Source organism: Siphateles boraxobius, unplaced genomic scaffold, assembly GCF_051911475.1.
Source record: "Siphateles boraxobius isolate OS27281-9 unplaced genomic scaffold, OSU_SipBor_1 13, whole genome shotgun sequence".
Classification (NCBI taxonomy): domain Eukaryota; kingdom Metazoa; phylum Chordata; class Actinopteri; order Cypriniformes; family Leuciscidae; genus Siphateles; species Siphateles boraxobius.
The window spans coordinates 11591693-11615080 of record NW_027508733.1 but is presented as its reverse complement, the minus strand read 5'-3'; the positions used below and the strand labels follow the sequence as shown (position 1 = coordinate 11615080).

Below are 23388 nucleotides of genomic sequence, written 5' to 3'. Positions count from 1 at the left end.
ATCTGAGAGCTGGATCACTCCTCCATAGGCTTCTAAGGGATTGAAACTTGCCAGCCCCGAAAAGTTGTTAAAGACATCGCTAAAATAGTCCAAGTGACTACAGTGGCTCAATCTTAAGTTTATCAAGCGACGAGAATACTTTTTGTGCGCAAAAAAACAAACAAAACAAACAAACAAAAAGTATTCTCATCGCTTGATAAACTTAAGATTGAGCCACTGTAGTCACTTGGACTATTTTAACGATGTCTTTAACAACTTTTTGGGGCTGGCAAGTTTCAATCCCTTAGAAGCCTATGGAGGAGTGATCCAGCTCTCAGATTTAATCACAAATATCTTAATTTGTGTTTTGAAGATGAACGAAAGTCTTACGGGGTTGGACCAACATGACGGAGAGTAAATACTGACAGAATTTACATTTTGGGGTGAACTATCCCTTTAAAGCATGAGACTTCTGTAAGTCATAAATCATTGACAACATTTTATTTTCTTTGCTGAACTATTCCTTTAAAAAGGGAAAAATTAACATTCTTCTTTTCATTCCAAAAACAAAGAAACTAATACATTGGTACTATCTGAGGGTGAGTGAACACTGACAATTTTCATATTTGGGCTAACTCCTTTTAGCAACAAGATACAAACTCACCACAATGCACCAAAACCCCATCCATTATGGATGCAGTTCTAGATTTAACCATTTCAGGCAACACCAAAATATGGGCTCTGCATGATTCCCTCTGTCATGTAGGTCTTGAACATTTCATATTCTGTGTGTATCGGCAGTCGTAGTATAATGAGGCAAGTATTTGCCTCTGGAAAGATTTTCCTGTCTTGATGGAGGAACTCTATTTCTGGGCGGTGGGGGAAACCCAGAGATGGCACTGTGGAGGCTCCAGTGACAAACTCCATTATCATCTCAAGAGTGACTCCATCAGTCTCTCCCTCTGCAAAACATATGTATAGAAAATCACAAACCTCAAAAGACTAACCTATTCTAAATTTGTGGTACATGCAGTTATTTCACAGTGATATTTTAATATAAACAGAATTATCCAGTCTGTCTAATTATGACTACATCTAGCTGCATGGTTTCTATATTTTGTCTGATTACAAAAAAAATAAAAAATACAATCCTAAGTATTTGTTCTGCATAATGGTTAGATTCACCACAAATAAGATAACAATTTTTCATTTCAAACACTTGTTTTCTTCAAATCGAAGTTACTGTTTTTATTAAGAACTCTTTGTTTATAGAGGACCAATAGCATAAAACAAATACAAATGACACATTACAAGACAAGAGAATTAAAAGCTACATAAAATAGCGTTAGCATTCTAGCTATTAATTTAATAGCATGTGTCCTGCTCATAATGAAACACTCTGAATATAAATATTTACTGTAATTGTAGTGATTCAGGACAAGGCACAAACACAATTTGGAAAATGGATTTAAGTATTCACCCATTATACTGTAGAAATTTTAAACATTTTGAATTTTTTTTTTTTACATGGCATACCTTTAACATTACATAAAAACATGTCATACCTTCAACATCGATCAACCAGTCCCTCCAGTAGCATATGGTCTGGTTTTCCTTTGCCCTTCTGTTGCTGCCTTGTGGGGAAAAGTTCACATAAAAAAGACTGCAGAGGTCCTTTGCTTGAAGGGGCCTCTGCTCATTGACGAACATGTCATAAAAAAGTGCAGGATATTTCTGCATCTCTTCCAGCAAACCGAGAGTTTGCAACCCTTCTGAAAACCTGCATAACAAACATAGCAGTCAATGGAAGTTTTAAGCTGATGATAGTTATGTTGTCAAAAAGGAAAGGCTTAAAATTTTACTTCACCCCAAATTTTTTTTAATTCTGTCATTAATTATGACGGTCTACCCGTAAGACCTTCATATTCTGTATGTTTTCAACACAAAAGGTGTTCTATCATGACAACTCTCAGGAGATGTTAGCATGGTAGTATCTTTATTTGTGTTCTGGAAGTTAACTTAAGTCCTGGGGTGTGGAAACCCATGCGGGTGAATAATTAACAACAGAATTTCAATATTTTGGGCAGACTAACCCTTTAAATCACTTACTGGTCCAAGGCAGCTCGCAGTCTCCCATTCACAAAGAACTCTGCAGCTGACTGGACAAGAGAGTTCCTTTCTGTCAGGTGTGATGTATATCTCAAGGCACCAATGATACTTAAGCTGTTGTCTGCTTCTGCAATGGCACAATTTGCCTCCTGAACAGTTGTTGCTTCCTGTATCTAAAACAGTTGCGAAAAAAGCTATTTTACAATTGTGAGGAAAAACCATCTGTATTGGCACAGAATGAAACTGTTAAGCAAAGAGAACCGTTCGGCCTGATGATAGAAAAGCAGCTCTAGATGTCCTGTGTTCTGTATGACACTGATACCTGCTCAAGCAGAGCTGAGCAACATGTACCCATTAACTGTTTATATATGTACTTTGAAAGCTGTAGCTCACAATTAGGGTAAGGGGCATTACATTTCTGACACACACTTGTGGGTGTTTGGTCAATCACAATGCACATAGAGGAGCTAAAATAATGCACTACATATGAAAAATAATGTGGTTTTTTAACGTTGAAGCATGTCAACACATTTTCCAAATACACAAAATAATGATCTTTAATAATAGCATCATATAACACCTTTAAACAATTATTTAAATTCTCAAACATCTCTGTACCTTGATTAGTTGCTCCCTCAATGTATGATCGCCAACCTCATCCACTGAGGCAGAGGATGTTGGCATACCACAGATCTGCTGAAAAAGCCTTTCGGAGAAGAAATGTGGGCCAACTCCTCCATGGACGACACACATAGCAATCATCTTCCTCACTGATGCATACAACCTATTCTCCAAAGCTGAAGTAAAACAGAAGAAATATTGATGTCAGAAATTCCTACAGAACCATTATAAATACTTTTAAAAGTTAATATTTTACACCTCAGTCACCCCTGGCTTAATTTTTGTTATTAGAATTCAGGATATCTGTTCATAATTGGACAATTTTAAATGCAGGTGAAAACAGGACTGTCATCCTTACATTCTACAGTCTTACATTTCTAATGTAACAGGAAAACTGAGACAATTTTTTAAACAGATTCATCTTTTTGACTCTTTGTAGGTCTCATCTTTGTCCAAATTCTTTTTTCTTAGAATTGCATAATATGAACTAACAACTGCAAGTTATATAATCAAAATGGTGTACTATAAAGTCATGACTGTGAGATATAAACTTTATAAGTCAACTCTATAAGCTTTATAATCACAATTGCAAGTTTATATCCCATAATTCTGAGAAAAAAATATTGCACAATTGTGAGGAAAAAGTCAGAATTGTTAGATAAAAAGTCAGTTACCTTTTTTATTTTGTGGCAGCTTCCACAAAAACATCTTTGCATATGAAACAGTTATATATATATACACATGGTTAACTTGAGTACTTTACACATTTTTATTATAACAGCTGTATAGATTAACAAAGTGTGAGGTGTAGATTATAGGATTATATTTAGATCTACCCTCATCACCTGAAAGGTTGCAGGAAAGAGCACTAAGCATTGATCCAAGTGAATGCAGTGATCTCATCATTGCAACATGATTTCTGCGTTCTCACAAAATCCTTTTATCATAACTAATAGTGCAAACAAGGTGTAAATAGCATGAGACATATATAGTACAGTGTAGCACTGTCATTATAACAGTTTACGAGTCTGGATTCAATAAAACCTTTTACTGGACTACCAAGTTAGATATTATTTCTGAAACAAGCAGAATGTTTTAATAGTACAATGTGAAACTTAGGAAATTTGATTTGTCAGTTTATGAACCCTTAAAAAAATACAAACACAAAAGACTATTCGACTGTTAAGGTGGAATCCAAAAAGCATATTCTGACCAGTAGTGGTGGGAGAAAAAAAATAGCAATTTTTTCCATGGATACCGAATAGCTGAATAGCATTACAACATAACCTAACACAAACGCTTTCTGTTTTAACAGGAGTACTGACCTTGTGTGTCTAGAGCCAAACTCCGGTCTTTCTCATGGCCCTGAAAGACATTTGATTGATGGATGGCCCGCATCAACAACCGCAAGTATTCTCTAGTAGGGCCGCCTTCATCTATTGCCCCTTCCCTATTTTCCTCAGCATCAACAAACACTACATCTAATTTTGCTTGTGGGTTGAATCGTCGCCGCTTGACAGCTTGCAGGCTGCACTGTAGTATGTTTTCTCTGAACACATTTATTTGGTTTGCTGTTGGGCAAATGTTTCCTGATTGTGCTTTGCAGTTTTTTTAGAATGGTCTGTAGGTCAACCCTGCAAGAGACAAAGATTGGATTGTTTTTAGTCAAATGCTGAACATTATGGTATATTTTAGAATATTGCTAGTTGCATAAAGCCCCGCTCACACATGCAGGGACTTCCAGTCACAAAGCAACCTCATCCCATTATTTTTAAATGAAGAGTTGGTGGCCTTGTGTGTGTGTGTTTATGTTAATTTGCAAATGCATAAAAAGTATTTTTTTAACTGTAAGTAAATAAGCATATATAGGAACATACTCATCTAGGGCCACAGACCTCCCTTGATCTATTAGGGATAGATCTACAATGTCTGATTGCTGGGGAGATGGAGAACGAAGTGGTGTCTCTTCATCAATATCAATGACAATTGGCTCTTTAGGTTGGTCTTCAAAATTAAAATTAATGAATGGAGTCTGGGCTGTGAACAAAGCCACAGAAGGCTGTACAGAGGGCAGAGACTGGACTGGGGATAGAGCGACTGGAGACTGGACTGGGGATAGAGCGACTGGAGACTGGACTGGGGATAGAGCGACTGGAGACTGGACTGGGGATAGAGCCACTGGAGACTGGACTGGGGATAGAGCCACTGGAGACTGGACTGGGGATAGAGCCACTGAAGACTGAACAAAGGGCGAATCCACTGGAGGCTGGGCAACATTTACAGGGTCACCGTCTTTTTCCTGAAATGAAAAGAACACAGAACTATAATGACAAAACTGTGATTTAATAACTAGTGTTGAGTTAAAATTGTTGATTTCTCAAATTTAATCAATTCTCATTTAGACATCTGATTCTTAAATCCCAAGAATCAACCTTTTACTCTATGCTGAGTATGCTCTATTCTGAGTTAAGCTTGAAGCACACTTTATGACTAGCTGAATCATTCTAAGAAGGAACTCAACACATTTGAAGACTATATACTTACACTGGAAAAGATTCCAAGCACTTACACACAGACATTAATGTAGACTGTAATCACAGACTGAACACAACTATACTGACTCTATACATTTGGGCATGATGAGTTATAATCTGTCATGTACTGGATTTTATTTGGTAAATGTGTTTCCATCTTAGTTTATGTGCATGTTTTCATGCAAAATGCACATAAAAATAGGTGGATGGACACATAGCGAGGTTTCAAACATGCGAGACCGATGGAGAGGGGGTTTGTAGTCACTAATAATCCAAATTTCAAATGATAAAAATGTTTATTTAATGTTATCCATGTTATATTTCATCTTAACTAACAATGTAAACTTTTAAAAATATCCATTATGTCATCAAGTTTTAAATGCATCATTATGCATGAATTCTAGAAGAGTCTTTAGACTTTAGAGTCTTTACAGGCTTTCCTGTAGCTCAAACAGTAGAGCGTTGGCGCTAGCAACGCTCATGGGTTCGATTCCCAGGGAAAGCAAGAACTGACAAAATGTAAAATGTGTACCTTGAATGCAATGTAAGTCGCTTTGGATAAAAGCGTCTGCCAAATGCATAAATGTAAATGTCTTTACATGCAAGACCCATAATTTGCAGATCAACATACTACTTATTTTCTCTCAGGCTAGTAGCAAATTAAATTAAATTAAATGTGGAGGATATTAACTGTGAAAAGATGATTGACAGGCCAGTTTATGGTGTCCGTTAAAGACACAGTTTTATGACTGGATAGTATGTCCCAATGCTTGGCTACTCTTGTCTCAAACACTCAAAAGTATGTACTTTTTCTTCACAAAAAGAGCACATACTTTTAGGGCATGGAATAAGTAGGCAAACTGGGACGCAGGGATTCTTAAAGGGTCACTCCACCCATTTCAACATTAATCTTTATTGAAAGTGGGTTATATATGTAGTCGAAATGTAAAAGAAATTTTGAATTTGGTGCCCTCTTGACCGAGAAAAGACAGAAAATAACTTTGGGGCGCATTTGTATGTAAGACAACAACTCCCACAATGCAGCTCCGCAAGCCACTCCCACTAATCCAGAACAGCGCAAACATCAGAGAAATCACTCTTCCGTCTACAAGAAGGCTAGCTGCCAAATGAGTTTGAAATTCATTTCACAAAAAATGTCTAGTTAGTTGGCTGTGGCGAGCAGGACGAGGGCGAGGGACGTGAGAGGACGACGCGAGTGATAATGAATGACACCTGTGCAGCGGTCTCATATATATAGGAGTGGAAGCACAAAAGGAACAGGCCTGATTTTATGTTTTGCTTCTGTTGTGTGTGGCCAGCTGGCTTATACTTTTGTTTTGTATTTGTTTATTTTACTGTTAAAACGTTCAAATGTTCGCCGGTTCCAGCCTCCTTCTTCCCACAACAACGAACCCCGTTACATTGGCAAACATTAGTGAATTACTCGTTTGTATTTCTTTCTATATGGTGAATTATTGCATGATACCTGGATGTTCAGTCAGGCGAAACTAGGATGGTTCACATCACAACACAAACGTCCGTGTGGTCGTCTGATTCAGAGATTTCGTCCAGGAGAAATTGCGATCGTTGAAATTCTCTGCAGCAGACGGACTCTATCTGTGTCCGTAGCGCACAGCGAGAGCACACGCACCAGCAGCCCGCCTCAGCTCGACCCAGTCCGGGCTCCTCGTCCGCGACAGGCAGCCGCCTCCTGATCCTCCATCAGCCTCAGCTGCTCTTCACTATATTGCGGCTCGTAAAGATAGCCACGAACAGCGGATTCGAGCAGCAGAATTTCAAAATCCTCTACTTCCATATCATGTTTAGTTTCTTCCGTCATTGTCGTAACTTCCTATATCCACAGCGCTTGTTAGCTTAGCTTATAAACAAGATGGCTGATATTGCTTTCAGTATCTGCAAGTGAAGTCCCACCCACTGATCTGTGATAGCTCTGTTAGCGCATTAGGCACAACCCCCTATGGGTGGGTTTGAAAGGGTGGGAATTTGTGCTTGTAGTCTATTCAGAAATCCCCCCTTTTTACACTTCCTCCTACAATGACGTCAAATGACGATTTTTGCGTCATTGTAGGAGGAAGTGAAAAAGGTAAATAGTAGATTTCTCTCGTCTCAGGGGAAAATGAAAGAATGTTGCACGACCATTCAATAGTATGACTGGTTGTCTAACAATGGACCTCTTAATGCAAATGGGTGGAGTGACCCTTTAACAAGCCTTAAGATCAAATTTAACAGGGACAATCAGGCCAAAAATGATGATAATTTATCAATAAAAGGTAATGCATATGGCCAAATCAAAATCAAAAACTTGCTCAAGTCATACTGTGGTAGTAACTTACCAGATTATCAAAAGGTGATGTCCAAAGGACATACAATGTACAGAATGGTTTGATTCCATGATCTGAAATTGACCCAGTAGAAGTGCTCTCTATAGCATTTGAAGAAGTAGCTTCTTGGATTCTGAACACCTCACTGGCCATTTCATCTTTTCCAATAAAATCAAACAAGACCTAAAAACAAAGAGCCCATGATGGCAAATATTAATAAAATAAAGAAATTTCCTCCAGAAATGAGGAAAAATAACTAAATAAAACATCTATGAAAAAAAGCCTTAATCCTTCTTCAAAATGAACGTCTTACTTGAATTGGATCAGACATGATGAACTTCCTCTTATTCACATCTCCATTTGGATATTTGGCTTTCAGATATTCTCCGTCTAGAGGTTCAACACGGGCTGCCATTCGCTGGCGTCTTTCCTCAATGGCCTAAAAAAAATATGTAAATGTATACATATATATATAAAGAAAATTAAACAATAAAATATTTAGTGGCAGCACTAACCTTTTTGCGCTTTTCTTCCAGAACCTCGTAGCAGCGCCTCCTTCTGTCCTGCAATACCATATATGTAATACACATTTTTGTTTTAAACAAAATTGAACCTTGGCAAGCAAACTGCGAATAGTCAAAAATTACCTTTTCTATATGTGCCAACAAAGAAGCATTATATTCTTCATCTTGCTGGGAACGTACAGCTCGCCACTCCTGAAGGAAATAAAGTACAACTATGAGTCACAAATCAGTCATATTTACAACCATTGACAACATCAAAAATAACTTCACTCACACAGAGATTTACAGATTCTGTAGTCTCAGCACTGAAGGAGGTTTCATCAAGTGCTGTAGTGCCGGATGATTGTTGCGAGTTCTGGGGAATGGCTGCGGATGGTGCCATTACCTAAGAGAAGACAAAAAAATATAATGACAAAGAATTTGTTAGAGCCACTGCACAGTAAAGAAGTTACTTGAACTGTCACCTAACATTAAATGTGCACTGTGCATAAACATATTTATATTAAGGCTAAATGAAAGGCCAATTCAACTGAACATGTCTTAAAGAAATGGCTCGTTCATTTGTACATCTAGGGCCAGATTTACTAAACAGGACAAATTAGCATAAAAACACAATCCCATTAATCCCGTTAATGCATTATACGGATTATACAGTTCTGTGGGTGATTTACATAAAATTACATTAAAGGAGAACTCCGGGCAATTTTTAAGTTAATCTTGATCGTTAGACCTTTGTGAGTACTGACTATAGAAAAAAAAACGAACCGGATTGGTGCTTGCTACGCGAGCTGCGACCGCGAATGCCCAGAGCTCCCACCCAGCTAAAACGGCAGCTATGGGGGCATCGACATAAAGAGCGTTTTTGAACCTCTTAACAGACACAAAATGCAATTAAAATGTCTGTCCAACATGAACAGGGACCCTACATGTGAACAATATGCGTTTAGCAACTTAGCCATTGTTTCAACTCACCTAAATAGTCTTTTAGACGGCAAGCTGTAGTCTCGTGCTGCAGTCCCGTGCTGTAGCCGGAAAAGGTAAACAATGTCCAGGTGGGAGGAGCGTTGATCATGTGCGACGAGTTATGATCAGAGTTGATTACAAGTGAAGAAGAAATGGTTCGTGTTTGTGCCTTTCCGAATTGTGACAACAGAATGCGAAAATATAAGAGCTTATATTTTCATCGTCTTCCTTTCCATGACCTCGAGATTCTGCAGTTTGTGGCTAGTTGTATTTCAACTTGATGTGCAAACTCCCGTAGAAGTACTACGCGCTAAAGATTACGCATTTGCAGTGAACACTTTGACAAGGATGACTACACACACTCAACACAGCGGGGCCGTTTGAAGAAAAATGCCATTCCATGTACGAAGACTCGTCGCACATGATCAACGCTCCTCCCACCTGGACATTGTCTACCTTTTCCGGCTACAGCACGGGACTGCAGCGCGAGACTACAGCTTGCCGTCTAAAAGACTATTTAGGTGAGTTGAAACAATGGCTAAGTTGCTAAACGCATATTGTTCACATGTAGGGTCCCTGTTCATGTTGGACAGACATTTTAATTGCATTTTGTGTCTGTTAAGAGGCTCAAAAACGCTCTTTATGTCGATGCCCCCATAACTGCCGTTTTAGCTGAGGGGAGCTCTGGGCATTCGCGGTCGCAGCTCCGCGTAGCAAGCACCAATCCGGTTCGTTTTTTTTTCTATAGTCAGTACCCACAAAGGTCTAACGATCAAGATTAACTTAAAAATTGCCCGGAGTTCTCCTTTAAATAACTTCACTCACACACAGATTTACAGATTCTGTAGTCTCAGCACTGAAGGAGGTTTCATCAAGTGCTGTAGTGCTGAATGGTTGTTGTGAGTTCTGGGGAATGGCTGCGGATGGTGTCATTACCTAAGAGAAGACAAAAAAATACAATGACAAAGAATTTTTTAAGAGTTACTGCAGAGTAAAGAAGTTACTTGAACTGTCACCTAACATTAACCCCTGGTTTCACAGACAAGGCTTAAGGCTAAATGACTAAAATGCATGTTTGAACTGTCTCAACTGAAAATATCTTGCTCTGACAGATGTTAAAATATGTCAGCTCCATTGTTCTGTCACAATATGCACACATGTAACATTTTCTTGCACATCATTTTAACTAAGGCCTATTGGCTTAAGCTAAGGCCTGTCTGTGAAACCGGGCCTTATTGTGCACTGTGCAGAAACATATCATTTGTATTTAAGTTAAATTAAAGGCCAATTCAACTGAACATGTCTTAAAGAAATGTCTCGTTCATTTAAACATTTAGGGCCAGATTTACTAAACAGGACAAATTAGCATGAGAACACAATGCACTGATGGAAGTGTAAAGTTCTGAGAAATACTAGTACATTGACGAACATTAGTGAATCACATCATAAAGTTTGGTTATGACAAAGGAGGGTTGTGCTGGAGCAAAAGTAAATCGGGCCCTTGGACTTTGTTTAACATGTAGTGAAGTCATACCTGTGAAACTTCAGCTCTTGGGACTATATAGAGCCTGCTCTTTCCAATTGCTTTTTTTAGGTCTTTCACACTATTTGCATGCACTTTTTCTATCTTCCGTCCTTTTCCTGCTCTTGCCAAATAAAAACCTATTAAGTTTAAATTCACAGTTGGGTAGCATTGGCAGACAAAATTGTTTAATTCAGACAGAGTCCAATTTAATTGAATTTTTGATCGTTGGATTCCTCTCCCTGTTGTTTCATGCAGTGGTCTACCTACAAAATTGAAAATACACATAAGCAACATAAAATAAACAACAGCTCATCAGCTAATCATATACTGTATGTAATAGATCAGGTTTAAAGGGTTAGTTCACCCAAAAATGAAAATGATGTCATTAATGACTCACCCTCATGTCGCTCCAAGCCCGTAAGACCTCCGTTCATCTTCAGAACACAGTTTAAGATATTTCAGATTCAGTCCGAGAGTTTTCTGTCCCTCCATTGAAAATGTATGAACGGTATACTGTCCTTGTCCAGAAAGGAAATAAAGACATCATCAAAGTAGTCCATGTGACATCAGTGGGTTAGTTAGAATGTTTTGAAGCATCGGAAATACATTTTGGTCCAAAAATAACAAAAACTACGACTTTATTCAGCATTGTATTGTCTTCTGGTTCTGTTGGGGATCCGCGTTCACGAGTCCGCAGTGACGCTGCTGACTTAAGACGCTGCTGACGTGTATCTGGTGCATCCGTGTATTCGGGTTCTAATAAATATGGCTGGGCAAAAAAATGCAAGTCTTCCTCTGTGTGGAAATCCTTAATCATGTTTGTGAAGATTGTTTTGTTTCCAGGGTGCGTCTCCCTCAGACTGTAAACGAAGCTCGGGCGCAACAGACACACGTCAGCAGCGTCTTACATCAGCGGACTCGTGAACGCGGATCCCCAACAGAACCGGAAGAGAATACAATGCTGAATAAAGTCGTAGTTTTTGTTATTTTTGGACCAAAATGTATTTCCGATGCTTCAAAACATTCTAACTAACCCACTGATGTCACATGGACTACTTTGATGATGTCTTTATTTCCTTTCTGGACAAGGACAGTATACCGTGCATACATTTTCAATGGAGGGACAGAAAGCTCTCGGACTAAATCTAAAATATCTTAAACTGTGTTCTGAAGATGAACGGAGGTCTTACAGGCTTGGGATAACATGAGGGTGAGTCATTAATGACATCATTTTCATTTTTGGGTGAACTAACCCTTTAATATACAGATCACTACTAAGTTTGGTTAACAATAAGTAACATTTCCTGTTTTTAAAAGGATTATTTTCCTGTATTTAAAATACGTTTATGCCCACCAAGAAAATACAATAAGAAAGTATAATTAGAAAATCATTGCAGTGTAGAGAGCTCCATTGATTATGAGTTTTTGAAAGTGCACTACTTTGCATACCTCAAATTGACCTAAAGTAATAAACAGCTTCAATGATTATAATGCTAGCAATCTTTGCTCACTTTTTTAAGGTTGTATTAAGGTTTTTCATGCTACTAACTACAAAATAAAAAGTTTTTGCTTTAATAAACTCATTGAAATGTGCAGCTAAATCCAAATGACTATGATGACCATAGCAATGGATGAAACAAAACAATCTGATACTGTGTGTCAAATCAAATGATCTGTGCATTAAGACTTAGAGTGTAAAAGCTAAATTATAGAAAAAAAATAAAAAAAAACAATAGTTCTAAATACTTGTTTTTATGATCTGTCATGACAGTAATTTCTTTTTATGAATAAACAGGATAAGCTAATGTTTTGAACAACCTCCGTTACAAAATGGTTTTGAAATTTATTTTGGAATTACAATTCAAATAACACTGTGTTACATCTGAAATCCTTATGTATCAAGTATTTATTTACCCAATCCCATGTTCGCAACCCGTTCAAGCTCTGTTGTAGATGGTAAAATCTCAATATCTGGGCCAGAGAGGAGGAAAAGGTGTATTTGCCAGACAGAATTTTCTTGCCTTCCCGGTGGTCCTGGCATACACAAAAATACACAGTTAAATAATATCTTAAACATTGGTAAATCACTGTTAATTATGCAAATGGCTACCATAGCAAAGCCCGACTTACTGTGAAGTCCTTGGACCTGACGCCGGAAAAGGCGTCTAGTTGAAGTAAGGAGGTTGTTATTAGTGTTAGCTGAGAGCTGCTGTCTGGCTCTTGAGATGCTGTTAAAAACTCTGTCAAAGATCGCTGGCGGCATCTCTTGATCTGATGACATGGTAGGCTGAGAGAAACATTGCATTTGGTAGAAAAAGTTAAAAAAAAAAGTTTTAACAGAAAATTAAAAAATACGTAATAAATTGCAAGACAGAAAACAATGTGATAGTGAATCAAATTAAAATTAAACTTAAATATTACATAGATTTGTGTGGATGAGCATGTACAGGATTGTCAAAAGCTGAAGCCGTGTTAAAATTATTCAAATAATTGTTTTACTAAATATACACGTGTTTAATGTAGATTAAATGACTCCAGGTTTGTCTCCTTGGAGGGAGATGTCATAAATACAGATTAAACAATCACTGATTCCTCTTGTTCCTAAATCATATTATATTATTTTCTACAAATGACATGTACTCAGCCTTTCAATAATTGTATTACTCCTGTTTGGTTAAAAGGATCTTGTCCTTTATACACATTGTTCTAAAAAAAAACATTTTTAATTCAAATCAAGAACTATTAGAATTTATAACTGGCTTAAAACTTTTAGAAAAAAAGAACATACGGTAAACATACGTTTCCTCAAACGCATCTTGGCCAGGAATTCAATATTGCCTAAAATATCAAGATTTTGTTTTTCTGTTTTCATACTTGCTTCTGTCTTGAATCATGTCTGCACAGACCGATCAGCTTATGACATTAAAGTAAGGAACAGGAAAACAAAACCTGGATATTTTAGACGTAGAAATGACCATAATGGTCACTCTACAGAACAGATCATAGCTGCTACTGTAACGTACATTGCAAAGTGGAATTCTTCACTGCCTACACCAGCACATACCTTTGCAGCAATATGCCACATTTTTATATTTAAAGATAAGAGAAAATTATACATTACCAGCATCGAACATGACGATGCATGGAGCCAAACAAGATAGCTATTTTATTAACATTGGTCAAAACGCTACAATAAATAACTTACTCGTTTACGTTCCTACACGAAATCCGAAGACATTTCCACTGACATGTAATGACTAACGTTACATGGAGCAAATCCGACCATATGTAGGCCTAAACGTGGATAAACATATAAAATCTAAAAAATAGCCTACACCAATTCACTTCTGTCTGATATATCACTTTGATATTACAATTTATCAAACATTACGACAAAATGAAAAACATAAACGTATTTATTATGGGGCTAATGAGATGATTACGATCCTCTGACAACTTACCTTAGAAAACGGTTAATTGACAACGCAAAACAATCCCGTGATTTGCAAATAAAGCAGTTACTATTCCAGTGTTAATAACTTACACAGTTACTTTTACAGTAATTTTATTACCTGAAAACCAGGTCAGGCCGTTGCCGTTCTGAGATTTTTTGGCGCGCTCCTCGAAGACAAAATGGTTAGAAAAGGCGGGGCTTAGCAAAGGGGTGGTTTGAGTACACAATTAAGATATCTATAAAATAATTTCGACTAGACAGAATGTTCATTCAAGATATCTACACTGAAATTCTTCCTAGTCACAAAGCTGAATGCAGATATCTCCAAAGAAAGATCCATCCTAGTCAAAAAGCAGACTGAGATATCTATAATAAAATTGAATATATCTTTAAATGAGTTTTGACTAGGACGAGTTCCAATTCAAGATATCTCTAATTAAGTTTTGCCTAGTCAAAAATCCAGTTCAAGATATCTACAACTGTAATTTGACTAGTAATAAATTACTTAAAGATATCTACGTATGTATTTTTGGATATCTTTAAAAACGATGAATTAATGATATCTCCAATTTGATTATGACTAGGAAGAACCCAGTTAGAGATATCTCAAATTATAATTTGCACTAGTGACGATTAAATTAGAGATATCTCTAATTGAATTGCCACTAGTGCAAATTATAATTTGAGTATCTCTAATTAGAAATCCAGCGGAAATAATTTTTTTACAGATATGTTTATTTACAATTTCTACTAGTCAAAACTCATTTGTAGATATCTGAAAATATTTTCCAACTGAAGTCAATGGAAGAATATGACTAGTCATAAAAGCATTGTAGATATCTGTAATGCATATTATGACTAGTCAAATTAACATTGCAGATATCTTTAATGCATATTATGACTAGTCACAATCACATTGTAGATATCTTAATTTCAATTACAACGAGTCAAAATTGCAGAAGAGATATCTGGAACTGGAATTATGACTAGTCAAAACTGATTTATGACTAGTACGGGAAGGAGTATTTAATGTTAAAACGGCTTGCCATATTGTTATAGCTTTAAATATATTTATAGATAGTCAGAACAAAGGTTTAAATGCTAAAACGGCTTGCCATAGACAAATCGGATATTCCCCAGTAAATGCGAGTCGTCATTGCGTAAATGCGAAATGTACGTCATTAAAAAAGTGACGTCAACTCGGGTGGACACCACCAACTGAGATCGACTTATTATAGGCGCGATGGAGGACGAAGGATACACACAGTGGAGCAATGCGGAGGTTTCATGTCTTTTGAGTGTTTGGGGCGAAGAGACAGTGCAGGCAAAAATGCAGTTTTTACAGAGATAAATCTGTGTTTGAGTTTATATCTATGAGAAAAACTGAGTGTGCTCTTTGGCCACGGGTGAGTATAGCCAATAGCAGCGTTGCTGATCAATGTTTCTACTATCATATCCCCTTTTAAACCAGCGCATGAACGCATGTATGTATCGCTGCAGCTCGGAGACCTGCAGGTGGGAGGAGCTTACGCCGCAAGTGGGAGGAGCTTATGTCGCAAGTAGGAGGGATTTCACAAATGTGCAAGTAGGAGGAGTTTACGTCACAAGTGGGAGGAGCTTATGCGGAATCCCCAAGCTGTCATTGCCGAGGACGGCGCTGAATAAGTATGGCAGGAAGTGGGGGTTGGTCCAAGATGGCGACCGGTGCAGACGTCTTATTCTGAGCTCCGAGACTCTGACTGAGTATTAATGATTTGAATTTATTTTTTGAGACTGTTTATCGATAAATGAAGGAGTGGATCGTTGCTCTGTCACCCAGTAAGTTATTTCGCTCGAATAAAAGGCCCTTTGCTTGTTGTTAACCGAAGTTGTGCTAAACCAGGACACGTGCGCAGTGTGCTGTAAACGAACATTTTTGCTAACTAGCCAGGACAAGAGTGCTACGATGTCAAAGAGAGATGCCAAGAAGGTGAGAAAGGAAGGCTTGATAATGGATATAGAGGCTGAAAGTTCGTTCTCCGGTTTATGTACACCTCTTCCTGATACTCCCACAAAAAGCCCAAATCCTAAGAAAGTCTGTACCAAAGAAGAGGAAACGGTTTCAAATGCTGACATCCTAAAAGCAGTTAATGCTTTAAACGATCGTTTTTTAAAGTTTGAAGAAATGATCATGGAAAATACAGCTGAGATTGCTAAAGTGCAAGAAAATGTGAAAGGGCTGGAAATTCAGTGGAAAGGTACTGAGGACGCAGTAAAAAAGACGAGTGACCAGATGACTATCCTGAGGGAGAAACAAGAAGAGTCAGAGCGGTACAGTAGGAGATGGAATCTTCGTCTTCTGAATTTTCCAGAAAGCAGCAACGAGGATGTGAGGAAGGAGGTGTTGGAGATTATTGCGGAAATCATTCCAGAGGAAAAGAGCAAGCTTGGATTCATGGTGGACACTGTGCACAGGGTCGGACGCCCGAGAGAGGATAAAAGCACACGTCCAATCATCATTCAGTTCACCATGCGCACCTTCAGATTCAAACTATGGAGAAATTTTATTTCAATAAAAAAAAAAAAAATAAATAAAAAGTATGGCAGGAAGTAGCGACAGTAATGAAAATAAACGATCAAATATTACGTTCCTCATCATGGTCTGATTTCTTACAGCTTTGTTATTATTGTGTGTGTCCAATACCACTCACTGCCAATGATGAAGTCACGTCTTTACACCTTTTACCATACTTAAAGTGATGGTGTTTTAAATTCATCAGGCTGTAGGCCTTATTCAAGCATATTCTACAATTCTACAGTATCAAGTAAATGAACATATTAAAATGTGATGCAATTGGACTCAGTGAAGTGAATTTGTAAATACATGAAAAACATTTGGCTAATGTGAAAAAAAAAAAAGTTACCATCCATCTTTACTGCATAATTTTTTAAAATAGCAGACTAATGTTCTTCTGAAAGTGTTACACATATTACATTTAAATCTCAGGGTGGATAAATTAATTTTTTCAATGAATAAAATCATGTACAAGTCACTCATAATTGATTGCAAAAGTGTTTTTATTTTATTTTATTATTTTTAGTCTTTTTTTGTTATTTGTAAGGACACTATATCATCTCATTAGAACGGATCTGCATGCAGTGAAAACTGCAAAATCCAGGGTGGAAGGTTTCTGAATAAATGCCCTGGAGCTCGCCTCGCTTTCCCTTCCCAGCATAACCGTGGATACACAAGAAGCACAATAAGAACTAGGGTTTATAGTTGACATTGAACATTTACAAACATTAAGAATAATTTCTCAGCTCTGTAGGTCCATGCCATGCAAGTGAATGGTGTCCAGAACTTTTAAACTCCAAGGGATGACATAAGTAAATTCGATTTTTAGTTTTCCTTTAGACTAACAACTAGTTTATTCATCACCAATTTACACAAAACGTATCAGGTGTGCAGCATTTGTACTCAAACCCACACTCCAAACAAGTGGAGATTGAGTACATCCTCCAGAAGAGCTGTTTGTAGTGAGACGACTTATTTTTCCAGCATGCAACACCTGAGGTGAAAAAAAATGAACATAACATTTAACATTATCAATGATGTTCTTGTTATGCATTTTATTTTTTAATGTCAATATTTACTTTATAGCCATAAGAAGTGTACTTGATTCTTGAAATTGTCATCCCCAATGTCCCTGAACCTTGAGCAATCCAATGACAGGGGCATGTAGGCAGCATCTCCTTCTTGAAGAACAACTTCAAGAAGTATGTTCTTCAGCAACGCTCCTGATAACTGTCTGAAAAGATAGCAACAGTTAGCACAGGCTGTTAAAAAAATGTTAAAAAGCACATTATATAACATTATTCAACTACCTTGCAGATGAAGCATGATAGAGGGTCATCGTCTTTTAACAGCTCATCCTTAAAGAAAAATATAAGTGGATTAAAATTGGTCTATGATACACATTTTAAATCATCATTAAAATTGATTATGCACACCTTGCTAAAAACAGAGGGCACAACTGGTGTTTGGTCTGCAAAAATGAAGTAATTTAAAATTAACTGACCAATATTATAGTTACATAATTTGAAACCAAGCATAGTAGGCCTATGTATTTGGTTTCATATCAAAGTTCTTACTTTCATATCCAAGTTCAGTTTTTTTCTTCCCATAGGTTTCAGGGAGTGCAGAGAATTCTTCGTCTTCTGAAAGAGGATTAGAATAAAAAAAAGTGATAAATTATCCATTAATTTTTAATTTAATTAATTTTAACAAATGTTTCAATTACATTACATTGTCGATTACGCAGAAAAAAGCATAACTACAACGAAAACAAGTATTACAAGAATTGCATGCATTGTACAATTTAGTTAGGAGTTGTATTCTAATATCAAATCCATTTACAAAACGTTATTCTTTTTTAATACATCAAGAGAAACAGTGTGCAAACGCCATTATGAAATGGTCTTTTTCAGAACTTATAATGCTTTTTTACAAAAGTAATAACTGTACAACAAGCTTACCCCTTCATCTCAACGGCATGCTGACATGTGAAAACGGTTTTCTTTGTTTTCTGATGGATCGCAACAAAACTTACACATTACCGCCACCAACTGTGGAGCATAAACCAATAGCTACTACAACACAGGTGATACTAAATAAACCAATCAAAATCCTCTGGAAGTTTGTACAGCCCACTTGCGGCTAAAGCTCCACCCACTTGCTGCTAACCCACCCATTTGCAGCTGGCTCCGACCTCCGTTTATACCCAACTCCATGAACGCGAAATTATCTCAGATAACTCAATCCAGCGATACTAATCATAACCGTCAGGAGTGTTCGAAGAACCCAATTCATGATGAGCACGATGATATTATCTCGTTTGATCTCGGATGTTTTAAGCAACGTACGAAGAACGGGCCTCAGGCCTAATTTTATGTTGTGTTTTGTGTAGCCAGCAGTCGTCCGTGAGGGGCTGCTGGCGGATACTTTTGTTTTTGTATTTCTTTTATTTTATTAAAATCTTTAATTGTTCGCCGGTTCCCGCCTCCTTCTTCCAGACACCATAGTAACCTTAAGCAATGGCCCTGGGGTGTATTCCAGAAAGCAGGTTATGTGACTTATCCGGGTTAAGCAGGTTATGTTGCAGGGTTAGTTTGTTTCAGAGAGGTTTCCGACCATGGCATGCCCTTTTGATGAGGATCCTGTGGACGCAGAGGCACAGATTATACGGGGGTTTTTTCGCCGTTAGAGGGTGATTAAGACCACGTATCGATGTCTTTTCTTATCCTAACGAATATTTGCAGGAGCGCTATCGTTTTTCTAGGGACTCGTTAATTTATTTAACAAACCTACTAAAACCACACATCTCAAACGTGAAAAACCGCGGGTCAGCGCTTAGCGCCGAACAAATTCTTTGTATTGCTCGCTTTTTTGCTACGGGGAGTTTTCTCTACAATGTGGGCGATGCAGAGCATGTGGGAAAGGCAACAGTGTGTAGAGTTCGTACAGTATGGATGGCACTGAAACGGTTTCTACACACTTTTGTACAGTTCCCTGGCCATAAACATGTAAAGAAGAATTCCACGGGTTGGCAGGTTTGCTCTCAGAAATTCTGTCATCTACTTCAATTAAATGACATTTCTTAATAGGTTTATTTTGACTGCACACACACGTAAAGGCTACACAGACTTCTTAAACTTTAATTAATCTTAATTTCAGGGTTCCCAAACGTGATTGGGTGCATTGATGGCACCCACATTCCTATTAAAGCTCCATCTATCAATGAGGGAGACTGTTATTAGGAAGTCTGTGCATAGCATCAATGTGCAGGTAATAGCTATATTTTGGCTCCTAATATTGGGGTTACAAATAATAAACTTATTGTTCTCCAAAGGTAATATGTGATGCAACCCACCTCATCACTAATGCAGACATCCCAACCTGCAAGAAGTCATTTCAGGGAGGTATCTCTTTTTGCCGACGGGGGGGCTTTACATGTCCTTCATGAGGCACACACACGCAAGGTCTCTCGCTCTCTCCCTCTCTGCCGAGCACGCGCTACACGGTTTGGAGCTCGCGAGCTCGAGATTCCGGGAGATTTTAACTAATTTGCGGGCATCAGGGAGCCACTATCAATATCCGGGAGACTCCCGGAACTTCCGGGAGTCTTGGGATGTCTGCTAATGTTGAGGCAAAATGGCCTGGGTCTGCACATGATGCCAGAATATTTAGAGAGTCATCTCTGTGCAACAAATTTCAACAGGGTATGTTTTGTTAGACAAATGCTTGTAGTCTTTATTACATTTACAAAACACCTCAAACATGACAGGACACTTCTATGGTTACTTGCTGGGGGACAGAGGATACCCTTGCCTCCCCTATATGATGACACCCTACCCTGATCCTGAGCCCGGACCCCAGACACGCTTCAACTTGTCTCACAGCAGAACACGGGCCAAGGTGGAGATGACAATCGGCATTCTGAAGGCGAGGTTTCAGTGTCTACGTGGGCTCAGGGTCACTCCAAATAGGGCATGTGACATCACAGTTGCTTGTGTGGTACTTCACAACATTGCCACAATAACAGGAGAGAGGCATCCCCCCTGTCCTGATGAAGATGACCTAGAACAACACCCATTGAATCTAGCAGACCACAGATGGCAGAATGCTTAGAGACATGATTTGTGATTTGTCAAAATCACTTTATTTAATGTGTTCCATTTCTTCATATCCTGAAATAAAAGAGACATGACAGATTTGTATTTATTGCTTTATACACGCACACACAAAAAAAATAACAGATTCATGTTCAGATATGATTCTCACCTTAAGGCGATGCTCCAGTAGTTCTATTTCAAGTTTGGCCTTTTTAATGGCCAGCCTTTTCTCCTCTAGCTGAAGCTGTATAAGGTCCATGTCCATGTCAGTTTTTTTTTATTTGCCTTAATAGATGGACCTTATACAGCTCCTTTGCAGACAACTAGGAAGGCAAAGTAAATAAGATGGTTAAAGTAGAAAATCTGCCACATAGTAACATTATGTAAATAAGGACAACCAGGGACAAGTTCTTACACTGCTAAGATTATGTGTAGAGGTAGATGGACCCTCATCTGCATGTACATCCCCAGCTAAATTCTGTCACAGGACAAATGACACATTTTTCACTCCATCTAAAAAGCTATGCATTGTCCAGTATATGCATCATACCTCTGTGGGTCTCCCAGCACTTTCTAATTCAGTCACAGCAGATGTGGTCTCTTCATCATCATCCCAGAGTGGAAATATGCAAGGTTACTTTGTCTGGCAGACAAAGTGAAAGATCTAAAAGCAACTGCATGGTTCTTAAAATGCATCACTAACAATTGTGACAGACTGGTTTCAGGAGGATCCAATAATACAATGCGTCCATCAGCAACTGCAAGAAAAAAAAGATACTCAATGTGTAAATTACTAAAGTATGACAGATACTGAATAAAGGCATTAGGAACATGCAAGAATAAAAAAAAAACAGATTACTGTACACTGTAAAAAAAAATACTAATTTTACAGAAAATAACTGTGATTTTTTGACGATCATTTTCTTTATTTTTAAATTATACTCAAAACATTGTAAAATTACAAATAATATCTGTAAAATAAAAATTCAGCTGTTAAATTAGGTATTGTGACATTAATGACAAATTACAGTAATTCACATTTTTTATACAGAAAATTGATTGTATTTTTCATACAGTATTTTTTCTGTTTTCTTAAATTACATAAAAATGTATGTAAAATTACAAATATAATCTGTAATTTAACAGAAACAAAACAGTTAAATGATAAAATGGTCAAATGACTGTCAGCTCCCCCAAAAAATGTAAAACATCCTAAATTAATTAAACTGACAAACACTGTTATTTTACAGGTATTTCCTGAATAATCACGATCATATACCTTCATTGTAAAAAAAAAATCGTAAAAAAATGGTCAAATGACTGGCAGCTACGGCTGCCAAACAAAAACCATAAAATTAAAGTAAAATATGCTAATTTAAATAAACCGAACAAACACTGTTATTTTATGGGTATTTCCTGCATTATTATGATCAAATACCTTCATTGTAAAAAAATCGTAAAAAAGGGTCAAATGACTGGCAGCTGCGGCTGCCAAACAAAAACCATAAAATTAAAGTAAAATATGCTAATTTAAATAAAGTGTAAAAAACTTTAAAATAAATTTGATGTCACCATGATTGGGATCAGTGTCTGCTTTAGTTGGGGTCATGATCCTTGAGATTTAACTTATGCTTTTCTCTAGCTGCTTTAACTGTGTATTTGATACACGTTTGTCATAAATGCTGGAGAACATATCAGATGATCTCGATCATTAATTGATGATGTTATAGTCATCATATGATAATCTGATTCACTGATATGACAATCAAATCTCTGTATATGATATTTAGATTACAGAGTATGTAGGTGGTATTTAGCTTTATACAAAATCTTTAATTAATGTCATAATTTTTCACATGACCCTTGAATATTGTGGTATCAGTATTATAACAACCTGCATTTAAAATATATATATATACTACACAAAAAAAGTTTTGTTGTTTTTTTTTAGTTGTATAGAGACATCAAGAATCAACATATGAATCTCAACCATTTTTTTTTCATTGTCACCATTGTTGTGATTCATACGCTGATTCTTGATGTCTGAGTGAGTCTATATGATCCTGTCAAATATTTTCTGTATAATGACTTCATAAAACCTGAGTATCACAGCACTGGAGAATGTTTTATAGAAGCTTTGTCATGCAAAATGAATTACTATTATTTAATGACATAATCAGATATTATACTTCAGATGGTATCAATGGAGCCGGACTCTACATGATGACTATTCTCACTATGAAGTGACCAACATTATCTGATCTGAGTTTCTCTTAGACTCTTACCGTAACAAATATGCATCAGAGACACACAGTTAATGCAGCCAGAGAAACATTAAAGTTCAACACTAAAAGTTCAAGAGCCCAACTAAAGCAAATACTGATCTCCATCATGGTGACATCAAACTTTATTCTTTTCAATAAAGCTTCAACTTCTAAACCTCTGTTAATTTTCAATAATAATGTTAGTATGAAAGAAATAAAGCCTGGATTGTAATAAGTGAAGATGCTGCAATCCTGAGAGATCTGGTAGTGTTTAATGTTCTGTTGGGGTTTAAAGTGTTTCTGTATGGTGTGTTTTTCATGTGTCACCATTGTGTTGAAGCGTAGAGCCTGAGCTTCAGTCCAGGAGGAGCAAATAAACACTGTTGAAATGTGAACTGTGTAGTTGCTGATGTAGTGACGTA

The 23388-nt window shown here is 37.3% G+C and overlaps 2 protein-coding genes and 1 long non-coding RNA gene across 5 annotated transcripts; all 3 read right to left on the bottom strand.

Annotated features, from left to right (window-relative positions):
* Positions 1–575: 575 nt before the first annotated feature.
* LOC143736329 (G2/M phase-specific E3 ubiquitin-protein ligase-like) lies at positions 576–4107 on the bottom strand. The gene is made up of 5 exons (XM_077227070.1): positions 4035–4107; positions 2707–2885; positions 2089–2261; positions 1545–1759; positions 576–941 (listed from the first exon to the last, which is right to left on the bottom strand). The coding sequence occupies exons 1-5, from the start codon at positions 4105–4107 to the stop codon at positions 697–699; spliced, it is 885 nt and encodes a 294-aa protein (XP_077083185.1). The 3' UTR covers positions 576–696.
* On the bottom strand, positions 2210–14298 carry LOC143735778 (uncharacterized). Of its 3 annotated transcripts, XM_077226020.1 has the most exons (13): positions 14059–14298; positions 12728–12884; positions 12512–12631; positions 10607–10860; positions 9898–10008; positions 8233–8301; positions 8101–8148; positions 7899–8024; positions 7598–7768; positions 4587–5008; positions 4035–4343; positions 2707–2885; positions 2210–2261 (listed from the first exon to the last, which is right to left on the bottom strand). In XM_077226020.1, the coding sequence occupies exons 2-11, from the start codon at positions 12876–12878 to the stop codon at positions 4175–4177; spliced, it is 1641 nt and encodes a 546-aa protein (XP_077082135.1). In that variant the 5' UTR covers positions 12879–12884; positions 14059–14298; the 3' UTR covers positions 2210–2261; positions 2707–2885; positions 4035–4174. The 3 variants fall into 3 exon arrangements, with proteins under 3 accessions (XP_077082135.1, XP_077082134.1, XP_077082136.1); XM_077226019.1 differs by lacking the exon at positions 2210–2261 and having other exon boundaries at positions 2706–2885; XM_077226021.1 differs by lacking the exon at positions 2210–2261 and having other exon boundaries at positions 2706–2885; positions 14170–14298.
* A 2815-nt stretch (positions 14299–17113) lies between these two features.
* Positions 17114–18316, bottom strand: LOC143735570 (uncharacterized). Its single transcript, XR_013203231.1, has 5 exons — positions 18183–18316; positions 18042–18076; positions 17916–17963; positions 17707–17835; positions 17114–17599 (listed from the first exon to the last, which is right to left on the bottom strand). It is a non-coding gene; the product is annotated as an uncharacterized LOC143735570 (long non-coding RNA).
* Between the last annotated feature and the right edge of the window lie 5072 nt (positions 18317–23388).